We start from the raw sequence: 16,656 nt of genomic DNA, 5'->3' as shown, positions 1-16,656 counted from the left end.
CTGCTCTCAGCCCTGGGTCCATTCACTGACTGAAAGCAGCACTATTATCAGTCAAACCCCCTTATTGAGGAAATAGACATTCAAAGGCTATTCAATCTGCAGAACCCCATAAAAGAACGAGGGTCTGACGGAATTTCACTTGGCACTTTGAAACACTGCACTCAGCAGTTTTCACTACCATTTTCAACAACTCTATAGCCCTGCACAAGGTACTGGCACACTTCAAGACCTCTGCAATTGTTCCCATCCCAAAGGAAGTCATGAAATGTTTTGAATGGCTGGTCCTGTCCACCTCATGACCACTACCTCCTCCCTTCTGAACCCACTACAATTTGCATATAAGGCAAGAAGATCAGTGGATGACACGGTCAACCAGAGTCTACACCTTGTCCTCAACAACCTGGACCTGGGTTCGTATGTTAGGGTTCTGTTTGTAGATTACAGTTCTGCATCTAATACAGTCAGACTGGAGCCGCTGGGCAGAAAGCTGACTCCACTGGATGTGAAGGTGGTGGAATCTGCTAAATTCCTGGGTACCACCATCTCCAGCACCCTCAAGTGGGAAAGAAATATCATCAAAAAGCCCAGCAGAGGATGTTCTTCCTGTGTGAACTGAAAAGGCTCAACACCTTGCAACCCGTCCTGACTCAATTCTACAGGTCATTCACAGACAGCATCCTCAGCTCATCGATAACCGTGCGGTTCAGTTCAGTTAGTGCCCGCGACAAGATCAATATCCAGCGCATCGTCCGAATGGCAGAAAAGCTGGTCAGCAGCTGTCCTCCTTCAAGGAACTGCGCAACACTAGGGCCAAGAGGAGGGTGGGGAAAATCACCAATGACCCCGTCACAACCAGCCAACCACCTTTTTCAGAACCTTTCTTCTGGGAAGTGCCACTGTGCTATCAAGACTCACACCACATGTCACTTAAACAGTTCCTTCCCCAAAGCAGTTGCACTACGAAACCAAGCAGTCCATGTCAATGATCCCCTGTCCCAATGGACACAATGTGCTCATTCTGTGCAATAACCCCTCACCCAATGGACATTGTGAACTACCCTTCCTACATGCAATGAATGGCTACTGTGCAATGGACATACACTTAGTCGTAGGCAATGCTTAATGTTTTATGTTGTGTGCTGACCTTGTACATGTACTTGTCCAATGCTAACCTGTCAAAGCAATATCCTGTGTACTGAGTACATTTTGTAAATAGAGATTCTGATTCTCAAAAGGCCGTGTAGCGGGTCTTTTCATCTGCAATTACATAATTGTCTGAGGTAACATTGTCTGTAGGGAATCTCTTATGCATATTTTATTGGAGATCATGTCTTCATTCCCTTGTGTTGCAGCCTAAATTATGAAACAGGGTTCAATTAAAAACCAACAGGCTATTTGTAAAGTAGTGAAACCCTCCACTAATTCCATGTTATGCCGTGGTCAAAGCTAGTAAACAATCTTCAGAAAGTTAGTGCTTTATTTTTCACGATGCACTGTCCACTTTACAGATCTTTGCATTGTGAATGTTATAAGAATTCAAAAATGGATACTGAGGAGTAATTATCCACAACTACAAATAATCTGACAATAAAAATGATGCGCGTTTGTGATGTAAAGGAAACTTTGCAAACACAACTTTGCACAGCTCCAAGTATGCATAATATACTAGTACTTTTTTTTCCAAATCTGATGAGTGGGAATTTACTCAGATGCAAAGAAAAAGCCTCCCAAGAATCTCATACGATGGCTTTGAAGCACATTTTCCCCGAGTAGTCCATCATTTCCTTCTTAGGAAATAACTGCTCAGATCTGATTGCACTTGATTAGCACCCTCCCCTCTAATGGTTGGCAATTAAAATATGCATATAAATAAGGTTCATAGTAATTCAACTGTGCAATGTCAATTAAATTGCTTAATTATATCATAAACTCTTAATTGTAATTGGTAAATGAATAACAGTAGATTAAACATATTACACATAAATACCTTAATAAATCACACATTCAGAATGAATCAATTAATACTGGTTCATCACTGAGAAAGCCAGTGTAAAACATTATGAAAACAATTCTTTTACAATGCATGTTGACGCACTGATATGAAAACCTCTAAATTACATCACATGGAAAGATAAGTGAGTATTACTTGAATGATGACTAATGGCTTACTTTAAGCATACCATGTTTAGCTTTTTATGCACAATGAAGCACAGTAATGCCATATAGATGTATGACCTCAGAGATTTTGGTCCATATTATCATGATAGCATCAAGCAGTTGCTGCAGATTTGTCGGCTGCACATCCATGATGCGAATCTCCCGTTCCACCACATCCCAAAGGCGCTCTATTGGATTGAGATCTGGTGACTGTGGAGGGCGTTTGAGTACAGTGAACTCACTGTCATGTTCAAGAAACCAGTTTGAGATGATTTGAGCTTTTTGACATGGCGCATTATCCTGCTGGAAGTAGCCATTAGAAGATGGGTACACAGTGGTCATAAAGGGATGGACATGGTCAGCAACAATATTCAGGTAGGCTGTGGTGTTTAAACAATGCTCAATTGGTACTAAGGGGCCCAAAGTGTGCCAAGAAAATATCCCCCACACCATTACACCACCACCACCAGCCTGAACCGTTGATACAAGGCAGGATGGATCCATGCTTTCATGTTGTTTGCGCCAAATTCTGACCCTACCATCTGAATGTCGCAGCAGAAATCGAGACTCATCAGACCAGCCAACGTTTTTCCAATTTTCTATTGTCCAATTTTGGTGAGCCCGTGCCAATTGTAGCCTCAGTTTCCTGTTCTTAGCTGACAGGAGTGGCACCCGGTGTGGTGTTCTGCTGCTCTAGCCCATCTGTTTCAAGGTTCGACGTGTTGTGCATTCAGAGATGCTCTTCTGCATACCTCGGTTGTAACGAGTGGTTATTTGAGTTACTGTTGCCTTTCTATCAGCTTGAACCAGCCTGGTCATTCTCCTCTGACCTCTGCCATCAACAAGGCATTTTCGCCCAGAGAACTGCCGCTCACTGGATATTTTCTCTTTTTTGGACCATTCTCTGTAAACCCTATAGATGGTTGTGCGTGAAAATCCCAGTAGATCAGCAGTTTCTGAAATAATCAAACCAGCCCGTCTTGCACCAACAACCATACCACATTCAAAGTCACTTAAATCACCTTTCTTTCCCATTCTGATGCTTGGTTTGAACTTCAGCAGATTGTCTTGACCATGTCTACATGCCTAAATGCATTGAGTTGCTGCCATGTGATTTGGATCTATACTCCACAATTTTAGATTTGTAATAAAACAAATGTGGTTAAAAAGCATATTCTCTGATTTTATTAAAGGATATTTTACACACTTTGTTTTCATCATGAAGAAATTACAGTACTTTTTATGCAGGGCATAATTTTTGGGACATATTAATGTTATGTAATGAAAGTAGTCATATTTAGTACTTTGTTGCATATCCTTTGCATGCAATGACTGCTTGATGTCCATGACCCATAGACATCACCATGTGCTGAGTATCTTCTCTCGTGATGCCCTGCCAGGCCTGTACTGCAGCCATCTTCAGCTCCTGCTTGTTACTGGGGTTAGTTACCTTATGTTTTCTCATCAGCATAAGAAACACATTTTCAATTGGATTCCGTTTGGGTGAATGACATGGCCAGTCAATCATTTTCTAGTTTTGGACTTTTGTTGTTTTTGCTATGTACTCCAGCACATTGGATTTGTAATGATATGTGTTTAGTGGCCACAGGTCCCATATTTCACTGCATTCTGTTACGCTTTTAAAAGTGTGTCTACTTCCTAATTTATCTTAGTATTATTGTTTTATTCACAATCTCAGTGTCGTGCGTGAGTTTTTTTTTTTTTTACTCAACAAACTGAAGAAAAGCAGACACGCTTTTAACTGTTAGTAAAATGTTAAGGATAAATGTTCAATGAATTAAGCCCCTAATTATGTCCTTGAATGCATTCATTTCATAAAATCTGACTAATTCTTTGAAATCTTCGTTTCCCACACATGGAAGTGTCAGTGTCCTAGTTTCCATAACTCCAGCAATTAGGACATCACTGATTTCAATTTTCAGCCTACAGTTTAATTCATTAAAAATGCAACCTCATTCTAACAATATCATGTGTGATATGGCACATTGCAGAAAATGAAAGCATGAGTTGCTCAGACTGATTTCAAATGATGAGATATAAATATGACACTCTTCCCGGGACTGACATTTATGATAAAAATGTGGCCCTATCGGGCTAAATCATCAGCCCATTAAAATATAAAAAGTGTCTATTATGACAATTAACAGCATAAAGTCAGGGGTTCAAATTATGGTCGGAAAAAAAACCCATCATACATGCGGCCGCCCCAATAGTTTGAAAACCCTTTTCTTAAATTCCATAATGCTTTTAAAAGTGTGTCTATTTCCTCATTCTTCTGTGTATAATATCCAAAGGCAATTCACAAATAAAATTGTTGTTTTATTACCTGGGAAAGGACTTTGACTGCCTAATTTGTATTAACTTTTGTAACTTTTCTAGAATTAGATTATTTTGTATTACTGCATGTATATGTGCAGCACATGTAACTTGCTTTAAGTTCACCCTCTCATTGATGTTTTCAATACAGGGCACTAAATCCACACACCTTGGTTTCAAGCCTAAATTGGCTACTGAATTGAAAGGAACCATAAAAACCTACAGACATTTTATCCCTCTAGGACAGGAGCTTGAGTAAAAAGCCCTTCAAAAGAATATATATTGTATCATTGTATGGTTCTGCATTTCATAGACCATGCATATGTGTTTAACCCAAATTAGTGTTTCCCAATATTAAAAACAGCCTTTGTGTTTATGATACGAGTTAAATTAGTTTAAAAAATAGCAGTAGAAATTATTTCAAATATATATTTACTCTTGTCTATATGGAAGCAAATAATAAGTGCACCATTTACTCATGTCTATATGGAAACGACAAATAAGTGCACCATTTTGAAAGATCTACTTTCTAATTATGTTTCATTATTTTTTCGTGCACAATTCCAAGTACTTTAGTTTTGGATCGAGGGGTGTTTTTCTTCTGTATCTTTCACAGGTATAATGGAAAATAGTACTATTGTAATCAGGCTGGGTGTAACCTTATCATAATCTCTTAAGAGTAAGATGTATAAAAGTCATTCTTACTTTAAAAATAGCCCCATGTTTCTTTACTCTGTTTCCGACAGCCAGCGATACAATTTTCAGATCAGTAACATACTCAAACAGTTATAATAATAGGAACTAACAGCAGACAAGAAAGGACTACGTAGCTATATCTGGCACAGGCCGTCAGGTGCGTCAAAACAGCGTATTCTGCGTCACTACCATTCTGCCATCTCCGATCGCTTTTCCCCTTCCCGTCCCATCCCTTGAAGAAATCGTTCACTGAAGGCAGCACGGCTCCTGTGTGCCCTCACAACCCAAGCAGCTCAGTAAATGACGGCAGTAATAAAAAAGGTATACTATGGACCCTCACCCTTGTGCCTAACTCGGAACACGTGGAAAGCAGCCCGGTCTGTGAAAACGAAATAATAACAGAATAATATTTGATCCCAGATTGTTAGACATTTACCAAAAATAACAGACACATATTCGTGTGTGTGTGTGAGGAAATACTTTTCTGTGACCAATACAACATAGGTGTTTAAACGATAGCAACATCGAGATGGACTATTAGGCCTACAAGACAAATTTCTGTGACATGTTTTATAGCTCACTCGAGAACGTTCGTCATACATTTGTGCAGATGCAAGTACAATTACGTAGAAGATGTTAACCTCTACGAATGAACCGCCAATTTTTTTATTTTTTTTTGAAATGGCTTGAAAAAAAAGTACATCATAAAATTTACTTGGACTATGTCTTCTTTGTATGGGCCTAAGAATTGTGATGAGTATCATGCTCTACTGTGACCAATAAAGACTTTTTGGAACTTACTTTGTTCTTCGTACCTGGCTGCTGGGTATGCTGAAACGCAAGGGAGTGACATGCTATTAGGTGTGCAAAATGAATATAGACATCACAATGTTAAAATGCAGAATATATCTTAACTTACATGTGCACATATTTCGGCGATCTATCCACAAATATAAATGACACTATTTGAAAGAAGGGTTGGGTTCCACGGCAGTCAACCCGTTTCCATGTTACTGTGTGCCAAAGAACTGGCCGGCAGAACTGAGAAAGCCAGTCCCTCGGTGAAAGGGATTGGTGCTGATCATTGACGGTACTGATGACGTAACATTTTCAGACACGTGGGTTGAGGTATTCGCAGCTCACATAAACAAAGGCACATTAGAAACAATGCCAGTCTGTACCGATACAGCATATGGTGCTGTACGCAATAAGGCGGTCTTCTTCTGTTGGTTACACTTTTTGGGGCATAAGCTCTGCGCGTTTTTATACGCGTGTATTGAAGAATACGATATTTGCTGCATCTTCGTGGATTGTCAGTGGCGTTTTTGATGGCAATATAAGGTACTGAATTCATTCATTTCATTGTGGCTTGAAAAGTCCAGAATCACTAGATCACCACGGTTCAGCATGGTTTTTGCTTGACAGAATTTTTGCCGGTGGTGCCTACAAGTCTTCAATTATGCTTCGGGCAGTAGTTGAGAGAAGTCGAATTTGCAGCATTGATTGGTCATAGCCTACTTGTACAACAGCCTAATATACAATGTAAGCAACTGCTGTAAACTATAACATTGCTGACGTGAACTATTTGTTATGAATTGATTGATACAGTTTAAATCGCTATTTTTTCCCCATATTGAATTACCTGATAAACTAAAACAAACTATATTAGTTGTAGGTAACTGTATTATTACTGCCAATTTCATTAAACTATTAGAACTAAGCGCAACATAAATTAGAAAATGTTGCGTTTCATATTGAAACAGGTTTAACTTAACAGAACTTTGCGTTGTAGCCTACTCTTTCCATACACTAAATAATACTGCATATTTTTTTTAAAGATAATTTGACTTTTATATTAAAAGCCAGGCTGCTGATCTGAGTGTAGGCTATCTCTTACGTGCAGAAGGAAAAGTTTAGCTAATTGACGGTGACAGTAGCCCATACAAAGCCTCCAGTTTCGTGTTTTCTTTTCATTTTCTAGTTGGAGATTGCTAAGGAGAGCTGCTCTCTTAAAACTGACCCATAAACAACCTCCAATAGCACTATCCAAGTGTCACGAAAAATAATCACTTGGTTGAAGGTATGGACATATTATTTTTTTCTCAGGGCAAGTTAAAGTGTTACATTTTTGACATATACTTTTCTTTTAATCAAAAAGTAAAATATTTTGCCATGAAGAGGGCCATGCCCTTGTGTCGATTACATTTTTGTTTATATATGTGATACTTCTACTCTTGACATGTCATGTGTTTATTGCCAATACATCTTTGGAATTTATTTGCATATATATTTGGCTGAATGCAGATATCAGTATGGTTATAATAGTCCATTACTACATTAACAGTACCATGTTTTATGTATTTGTGTGGTGTGACTTGTTCAAAGGTTGCTTTTTATGCAATATGAACATATGATCATTATGCCACTTTCATTTTCAGCCATGCCCTGCGTTCAGGCTCAGTATGGGTCATCACCGCAAGGAGCGAGTCCCGCTTCTCAGAGCTACAGCTACCACACCACTGGAGAGTACAGCTGTGATTTCCTAACGCCCGAGTTTGTTAAGTTTAGCATGGACCTAACCAACACCGAGATCACAGCCACCACCTCTCTTCCAAGTTTCAGCACGTTCATGGACAACTACAACAGCAGTTACGACGTGAAGCCCCCTTGCCTGTATCAGATGCCCCATTCTGGAGAACAGTCCTCCATCAAAGTGGAGGATATCCATGTGCACGGCTACCACCAACAGAGTCATCTGCCATCTCAGTCTGAAGAGATGTTGTCCCATTCTGGGCCATTATACTACAAGTCGTCTTCGCCCCACACTCCAGCAACAGCAAACTTCCAGGTTCAGCCCAGCCATATGTGGGATGACTCTGGGTCCATTCACAGTTTCCATCAGAACTATGTAGCGACTACACACATCATAGAACAGCGCAAGAATCCGGTGTCCAGGCTATCGTTTTTCTCCTTCAAACAGTCTCCTCCTGGAACCCCAGTGTCCAGTTGCCAGATGAGATTTGACGGACCTCTTCACGTGTCAATTAACTCTGATAGCCCAGGAGCTCATCGGGGCCTTGACAGTCAGAGTTTCAGTGTGCCCAGTGCTATCAGAAAGCAGGCAGGAATAGGATTTCCTCACCCCCTTCATTTTGGACATGGACACCAGTTAATGGACAGCCAAATTCCATCACCTCAACCGAGAGGATCGCCTTCTAACGAGGGGCTGTGCGCTGTTTGCGGGGACAATGCCGCGTGCCAACATTATGGAGTCCGTACCTGCGAGGGCTGCAAAGGATTCTTTAAGGTAGGCACCTGGCTGTCAGTTACAAATCACTGTTAGTATCTGAAAACAAATTATTACAAAAAGGAAACACTGAAAACAGGAAATTGTACAACCTTTCATTAAAAAAACTATCAAAACCTGATATGCGTATGTGCCGAAAGCCAACTGTGTCTAATTTGTTGTTTAATTATTTTATTTGTTGTAGTTAGGCTGATAAATATAACCATAGTGTATAATTGCGGACCTGAGTACGTTTTTGATAGCGCTTTCCATCAGAAATAATTTGGCTTGAACAGAGAACCGTGTCTTGGCTAACCAAGTGGAACAAAATTCCCAGTGGTAAAATTAAGTGGTCTGTTCATTTCACAAAACCGATTGAATAAGCTTATCACTTCAAATAGACATGGTCTCAGTGGAAGGTAAAAATATGAACGCACACGAATTTGTATTTACTGAATGGCTACTGCCCCCGCTACTTGAATATAAAATGTCGGGCATACTTACTATCCCATACATTTTATTATTTTAACCTTACAAAATCGAAGCTGTGTGCTCCTGTTTGGTTGGATTCTGTTGCGCATGTGTGGCTTTATATAGCACCTCTGTTATTTTAAAAGTTTTATCTTGTCTTATTTATTTATTTATTTATTTATTGCAGCGCACTGTTCAGAAAAATGCCAAATATGTGTGTTTGGCTAACAAAAACTGTCCAGTTGATAAACGGCGCAGAAACAGATGCCAATATTGTCGTTTCCAAAAGTGCCTTGTTGTTGGGATGGTGAAAGAAGGTAAGACTTATTTTTAGTTGCAATTTCTACATTGACCTCAAATAGACATATCTGTCGTTTTTGCGATACATGTTAATGGGAAAATATCATGTCATATTTGATTAATGTAGCCTATCGTATGCCCCACGAAATGAAAGTAAGGCAGCCTAAATCTTCATTGGCTAACTTATGCTTAAGCAAACGGATACCGCCACTGTGTTAAAGCGTACAGAACTTGATAGTTGGCCTACCTAACAATAGCATAGCCTACATGTTTTTTTTATTTTTTATTCTTTTATTTCAGTCGTTCGGACTGCCAGTTTAAAGGGTCGCAGAGGTCGTCTCCCATCTAAACCTAAAAGTCCTCAGGAGCCCCAACCTCCCTCGCCAGTTAGTCTCATTGGCGCTCTAGTGAGGGCCCACGTGGAATCAAATCCATCTATGTCAGGCTTGGACTACTCAAAAGTAAGTCGGGTTAATACGCCAGATCCTCTTCTGTTTGATCGTGTTTCTGACAAGGCTACTATAAACAGCATTTGTGTTTATTTAAACCTAGTTTGAAGAGACGAACTCGGAAAACACCAATGGCCTACTGGCATAACTTTGTGCGAAAACTAACTATTTTAATATGCAAAAATAGAAGTAGGCTACTGAGAATGTTAAAATGTTACTATTAATGTCTAATAAGTGGTCCCTGTGTATCTGCCGTTAAGATAACCTAACACTTAAATATTTACCCTATAGCAAATAATGGGCACCAGGAATGTAGCCTACAATTATATTGTCTTCCGCTTTGTTCCGAAGTGGGCATTTCAGATTGTTTAACATCGTACTTGAAATTATGTTGCCTTGAAACAGCCAGCCTAATAATGCCCAAAGAGGATTTAATTGATTTTTTCTTTTTTTTTAAACCCTGACTCCCCTTCAAGAAAATGGCTTGGTAATTTCACGGGTTATATATTTTAGAGGACCTCATTAAGTGATGTTTAAATTAAATTCCAGTTCCAGGCTAACCCTGACTACCAAATGACTGGAGATGACACCCAGCACATCCAACAATTCTATGATCTCCTGACGGGATCCATGGAGATTATCCGAGGTTGGGCGGAAAAGATGCCGGGGTTTGCTGATCTCCCCAAACACGACCAGGATCTCCTCTTTGAATCCGCTTTCCTGGAACTTTTTGTTCTACGACTGGCATATAGGTAAGCTCTTGATATTGTCTATTGACTTCAAGAACAGTAAAAAGAAATAAATAAAAGCACCCCGTCGAACACAATTCACCTCTTATGTAGCCTAATGAGTTTTTTTTTTTTAATCTTAAGGTCTTACTCTGGCTACAGTTCATACCGTTTTGTAATTATTTATTTCAGGTCCAACCCAGCGGAAGGTAAACTCATTTTTTGCAACGGAGTGGTTCTGCACAGGCTCCAGTGCGTCCGAGGGTTCGGGGAATGGATTGACTCCATTGTGGAGTTTTCTTCCAACCTCCAGAGCATGAATATAGACATTTCATCGTTCTCGTGCATAGCTGCCCTTGCCATGGTAACAGGTAAGAGGAACATTTAAGTTAATTTGTCTCCTTTGAATCTTACAGCCAACTTGTTCCACAGGTCTTTGACATTTACCAACGCGTTTCTAATGGGACTTTAATAAATGTTCTCATTACAGAGAGACATGGACTAAAGGAGCCCAAGAGGGTAGAAGATCTTCAAAACAAGATTGTAAATTGTCTAAAAGACCAAGTGGCATTTAATTGTGGTGGTCTGATTCGCCCAAACTACTTATCAAAACTGTTGGGGAAACTCCCTGAACTTCGCACTCTATGCACACAAGGTCTACAGCGTATCTTTTACCTGAAGCTTGAAGACTTGGTTCCACCACCAGCAATAATTGACAAACTGTTTCTAGACACATTGCCTTTTTAAATAATTGACAATGGCATTTCCGAGCGAAATCAAACAACGTCCGCAGATATGCTTGTTAAAGCTGGGACATTTGTGTTCAGGCGATTCCACACTATTTCAGAAAGTATTTCACGCGGAGGACCAGTCTGAATTCAAATGAATGGTATTGTTTCATTATCACTTCTAATATTATTGGTGAATGAGCGGCCTTTTTAGGGGACAGATTGGCCGCAACGGCGTTACTGAACTGGGACTGTTCTTGACATAGTCAGGCACTTTCCAACAGCTGTATTTCTATTTGTCAAACAAAATATGTTGTCTGGGAAATACGTCATTAAATGTAATATATTCAATTTATATATTAATATATAATAAATTATGTGACGCGTCCAATGCGTCCGTTTATAAGAGGTGTATGAAGCGCGTAAATGACTGACTTCCCTTATGTTTATGTTTGTGGCGGTGTGTTTCTGTCTGGATTACAGACAGGAAAGTCTTCAAAAAAGGGAGTGCACGTTGTTGGATGTCTTTAGACACTTGCAATGGAGATAATGTCTGTCCTACACATTATATTCCGGACACTATGTAGTCTGATAGATTTTATAAAGATTCGGAGTTCTGGACAAATTTTGTGTATTGCACAAATGTGAAGAAAATATATCTGTATAAGCGAGAAGACATACTCGATGTTTGTAAAACAGTCCGGCATTCCTTGTCTGTATGTGCTGTATGTTTCGTTGTTGTTGTTGAATATAAAATCTTCTATTTATTATTTAGTTGTCAAGAACTACATTTTGCATGCTGCAATTTAAATAATCTTGAGAGCTACATGATTATTTCTGGCACTTTGTCTTTATTTTATGTCTTCTCGGAAACCGAGCAATTAGTCGATTAATATTATTTTACTTGAGTGACGTTTAAAAAAATCTATAACAGTATTTAATGTATATTTCATAAATATGTGTGCAGTACATAATGCAGTCCACTGCCTTTTTACAGAGCTGCGATGCATTAGGTGCCGAACTGGGAAAATATCTCCTTTTGAAAGAAATACTTAATGTTTACAAATAAAACTGTTAAATAATATTTGCGCCCTAAACATTTTTTTTTTTTTTTCATTTTGGAGTACTTGTAAAGAACAGACTGGCAAAATATCAAGCGGCTTTTTGTAGGCTCATTTTAACCGAAACCCTATCGTTCAAGTTACAATAAAACATATTATAAATGTAATAGTTGACTTGCTTCATTTCTTATTATTAGTTGGCCAATTTGCTGTTGTAGTTGGGGATTGCTGTGAATTAAATAACACGAATTAATGAATGTCCATTACTAGGAACAGAAGAGAAAGCAAATGCATTTAAAGTTAGATTGTGTTACTTTAGCCTAATTTCTATACGTATGATCAAAGAAGAAAGTAAGTGCAAAAGCTATATAGAATGACTTACTTCATATTAGTAATGTGTCATATTCCAAATAAGGAACATCTATGGAGAAAAACATCCGACAAACTGTAACCGGTGCCTAATCTTCCAAAATAAAATATCTAGAATCTCAAAGAAGGGGTCGGACTTCCAAAAAATGTATGTATGTATGTATGTATGTATGTATGTATGTACATATGACTATTATTATCATTAGTATTATTACTACGGTGATATATTTATTCAGAGCGACTAACAAGCAATGTCACACTATAAGCAGTATCACACAGAAACAATAAGAACATAAAAAAGGTACAGCAAATAAAATTAAAATACAATAAAAAGAACAAAAATAGAGCTTGCACAATAACAAGAGTATATAACAGTAGACCGTATCGTGTGTAGGAGCGTCATATTAAAGTTTTACTTATGTTTATGTATGTTTCATTCTTTTACAATGAGAATGTGAGCCGTAAAAATAATATGTATTAAAAAGACCACCACATCATTTAAGGAGAATGCAAAATATTTATCCACAAACTAGCTGGATAAAATATTCAATAATAATCAATGTAATTAGAAAACGAAATGTATTAATTCATGTTTTTAAATAGCTCGTTCCTTCCAGTGCTATTCTATATTTATACTCGTGCCGTTATTCACGAATTTGATATTTAATATAAAAATAAAACTACATAGGTTAATGCGCAAATAAAAAGTTCGGAAAAACTACTTTTAAGTAATCGGCTCACTGTAAGCCGACCATCATTTATATTGCCAAATGGCTTGTTAGTCCTGTTTGGCATTAAGTATTTATTGCGATTTTTAAAATTGGTCAAGGGTGGAGTGAAATTATTTTTTATGCATTATATATTTTTATTTTATTATTATTTTAAAATATTTTTATAATTTCACATGAGGTAGAAAATGACTGATAAAACCAGCCATGGAGTCGAGAACATTTTGGACTTTGGACAATAGCAAAGAGGCAAATGTGTTATGCGCTTGGAACATTGTTATAGAAGGTTCTGCTTTGTAGATTTTGCAGTTTAGTTCCGATTATGACATGGGATTTTTTTTGTTGCCTTGTTTCGATTTCTGTTTGTGGAGCTTCTCGACAAGCAACTTGAAGCGCGCGTTTTTGTTGCCCAATAGGACCGGAAAACAAGAAAACTCAACTAAACCATCACTGCGTAGCCGGCGTGTGGGCCGGGAATAATTCATTTGAAAAGAATTTAAAAAATCGGAGTTGCACATATGCTAATTTAGCCCACTGCGAAACCATACAATGTTATTTGATTCTCGGATTCAAAATTATGGTGCTTTTAGGTGTTTAATATTATCAAATATGACTTGTGAAACAGCCATGTTTGAGTATGTACGACAACGGGACTGTAAAAAAAAATTTCAAGTAGCTCCCTCAAGATCCATAGGCCTAATAGGTAGGCTACAGTATAGGCTACTTTACTATCTTAACCATGAATCTATATCTAATTTTCGTAATACGTTTCATAAGGACCCCAAATGTACAGCAGGAATGCGCATATGTGCCTAATGACTAATGCTGAAAGAAATTAGGTGGGCCTAGTCATGTGCTCTAAATTGCAATAACACCTGTACACTGGGCTGACAAAGACTGTTGAGGTAATAAAATTTAGTGAAATCTTTAGCAAATTTACTTTAGAACAATAAGATGTAACGTTTTGTCTTAATGACAAGGCTCCACTATTACTATATATGTACTGTAGAGAAACCTTTAGCTTAGCCTACGTGTAAAGTATAATTATTCACCTAACTGACCAATCAGATTGCGAGGATTTCAAATTTTAAAATTTAGATTTTTGTATGAACTGTTGCAAACGACAAAAATGAATGTGCGAAACAGAAAATTTGGACAGTTTTGTTTTAGATTTAACGTTTTCATCGTCATTTTTAGATTTATTTGTTTATAAAATATGTCGCACAGATATCGGATGGGTTTCATATTTGCCGCATTAATGAGGCGCTTGAAGGTTTTTAAAAACTGAATATCTTGCGTATTCTGGTGCAGGTTACAGCACATGTCCTGCTCAAGAGAGGAAATTACAACAGCAGAAATACACCATAGGTAATTCCTCATTGGCTGGTGTCCTAAAACAGTATTGCTTCCCACTTCTTGCGGCATACTTAGTGTGCATCACTGGTTAAAGAGCTATTTGTTATTGTTTCTCATGTGCCCCAGATACAATTGAGTGAACCTAATAAACCAATCCTTAGATGTTTGCAATAATTTTGTTGGGACAGAGCAACCGTGTTTAATACTTCAGAATGATCATAGATTTTTATCCCCATTGATATTGTTGTTGCTAGATATTCACTCATATTTCCTAATTTTTAGATCTTTGAATAATAACTAGCTGTAAGGAGACACAATAGTAGTTTTTTAGTGCCTCCAAACCTTGTTCTCACTGCAGTGAGAGAGAATTTAGCATGCAATGTTGGTCTAAGCTGAATAATGCCAAATGTAGAGACATCACCTTTGGGAGAGAATGTGAACAGACGGGCTTGAGAAAATGTAATGGAAATACAATCAAAGACCCTGTAAGCATTATGGTTCATGTTTCATAGTTCAAGTCCCTGTTGCTCAGAATCTGGGAGTGGGAAAGAGGCTTGTGATCCTACTGCCTAAAATGGACACACATGCTAGATGGTTTTGAAAGGCCTATACCCTTCTGAAGGTGTGATATTACGAGATCATTATTTTTATTTTTTATTCAAAATGTAACAATGTTTCAGTTGACAACTTATCACAAAGTGTGGTGATTAAGTGCCTTCCAGGCTGGGGTAAACTTAAAATTTTAAATTCAGTCAATTCACAAACTGAATTTAAATTCAACTGAAGAATTGATAAAAAATAAAAAAATTTTTTAAAAAGCTTACTGTTTTCAGTTCATTTTGTGAAATGACATAATATTTCAGTCATGGAACAGAGGTCACTGAAATGGAAATAATAAAAAATAATCAAATTTGAACGTGGTAATGTAGCAGTAGGCTATATACCTGATGAGGCTTGATAAAGAAACAACAACTAACAAGTTCTTCCACTTTGAGTTGAAGCCATTTTTATCTTGTTCATAGTTGAATTTTATTATGTGTATGCAGACTGAAAAATATATGGACTGCAAATTTAAAGCAAAATAATACAACATCACAAAATCATGATCCCATTACATTTATCAGCTTCACACTTCTTTTGTTTCTTCAGGAGGGGATGTAGACTGAGACTAACAGGCAAGTGCAAATCCATCTGCTCCTCTAAACGGCCCAGTACATGAAGACCCATTGTAAAGGTAACACAGGGATAAATTTGACAGTTTTATTCAACATGAATATGACAGCTTACTTACAGGTGGTCAAATGGTGTGAGATTACACCAGTAAAAGGTGCAATAAGAGTAATCTGATTTTCTTATACTGTATATATTATGTTATATTGGGGTTACATTCCTGACCAAAAGGTATTATGCCATTTCCATTTAGACCATTTTAACCAGAGCAAGTTGCACAGTTTACTTTTTTAACATACAATCCATTTACACAGCTGGATATACACAGAAGCAATTCTGGTTAAGTTACTTGTTCAAGAGTACAACAGCAGTGCCCTAACTGCAACCCTTGAACCTACAAGGTGTGCACCCCCAGCTCCCTAACCAGTATTCTGCCACATCTTTACTGAAATGATCAGAAATAATACATGTAACCAACTATTGCACTATAGTAATCCTATTTAATCACTATAAATGACATTCTGCACAATATAAGTTAAATGCTGAACTCACTGATACACTGTGTATGATCCTGAATCCACAAATATTTTCCAAGTCCTGCAATTTGACTTTAGAAATTTTGGATTGCGGTAATGCCACACTTTTAATTTCACTCTAATGTTTTTATTTTCTCTGGAAAGTTTTTGCCCTCCAATTTTTGACAAACCATGCCTGGTTGGTTTTCACCACTAGTGTAATGAGCATCACCAGAGCACCATTTCTTTCCTTTAATCAACCATTTTGCAGGACTGCATAAGAATCCAAAAATAAAATGATTTAA

General features: G+C 37.9%; 1 protein-coding gene across 1 annotated transcript; it reads left to right on the top strand.

Moving 5' to 3' along the window:
- The first annotated feature begins 6,376 nt into the window (after positions 1-6,376).
- LOC118222780 (nuclear receptor subfamily 4 group A member 2-like) lies at positions 6,377-12,818 on the top strand. Its single transcript, XM_035408615.1, has 8 exons — positions 6,377-6,531; positions 7,172-7,270; positions 7,629-8,497; positions 9,135-9,264; positions 9,548-9,708; positions 10,246-10,448; positions 10,617-10,795; positions 10,915-12,818. Exons 3-8 carry the CDS (start codon positions 7,631-7,633, stop codon positions 11,169-11,171), a joined length of 1,797 nt encoding a protein of 598 aa, XP_035264506.1. The 5' UTR covers positions 6,377-6,531; positions 7,172-7,270; positions 7,629-7,630; the 3' UTR covers positions 11,172-12,818.
- The last annotated feature ends 3,838 nt before the right edge of the window (positions 12,819-16,656 follow it).

The sequence above is a fragment of the Anguilla anguilla genome, chromosome 3 (genome assembly GCF_013347855.1).
Source record: "Anguilla anguilla isolate fAngAng1 chromosome 3, fAngAng1.pri, whole genome shotgun sequence".
NCBI lineage: Eukaryota > Metazoa > Chordata > Actinopteri > Anguilliformes > Anguillidae > Anguilla > Anguilla anguilla.
Note: the sequence above shows the minus strand (reverse complement) of the source record. Positions and strands in the feature narration are given on the sequence as shown.

Coding starts and splice junctions, on each gene's coding strand:
- LOC118222780 (XM_035408615.1), top strand. CDS start 7,631: ATGCCCTGCGTTCAGGCTCAGTATGGGTCATCACCGCAAGGAGCGAGT. Junction 9,709..10,245: donor CAGGCTTGGACTACTCAAAA/GTAAGTCGGGTT, acceptor ATTAAATTCCAG/TTCCAGGCTAACCCTGACTA. Junction 10,449..10,616: donor GTTCTACGACTGGCATATAG/GTAAGCTCTTGA, acceptor TATTTATTTCAG/GTCCAACCCAGCGGAAGGTA.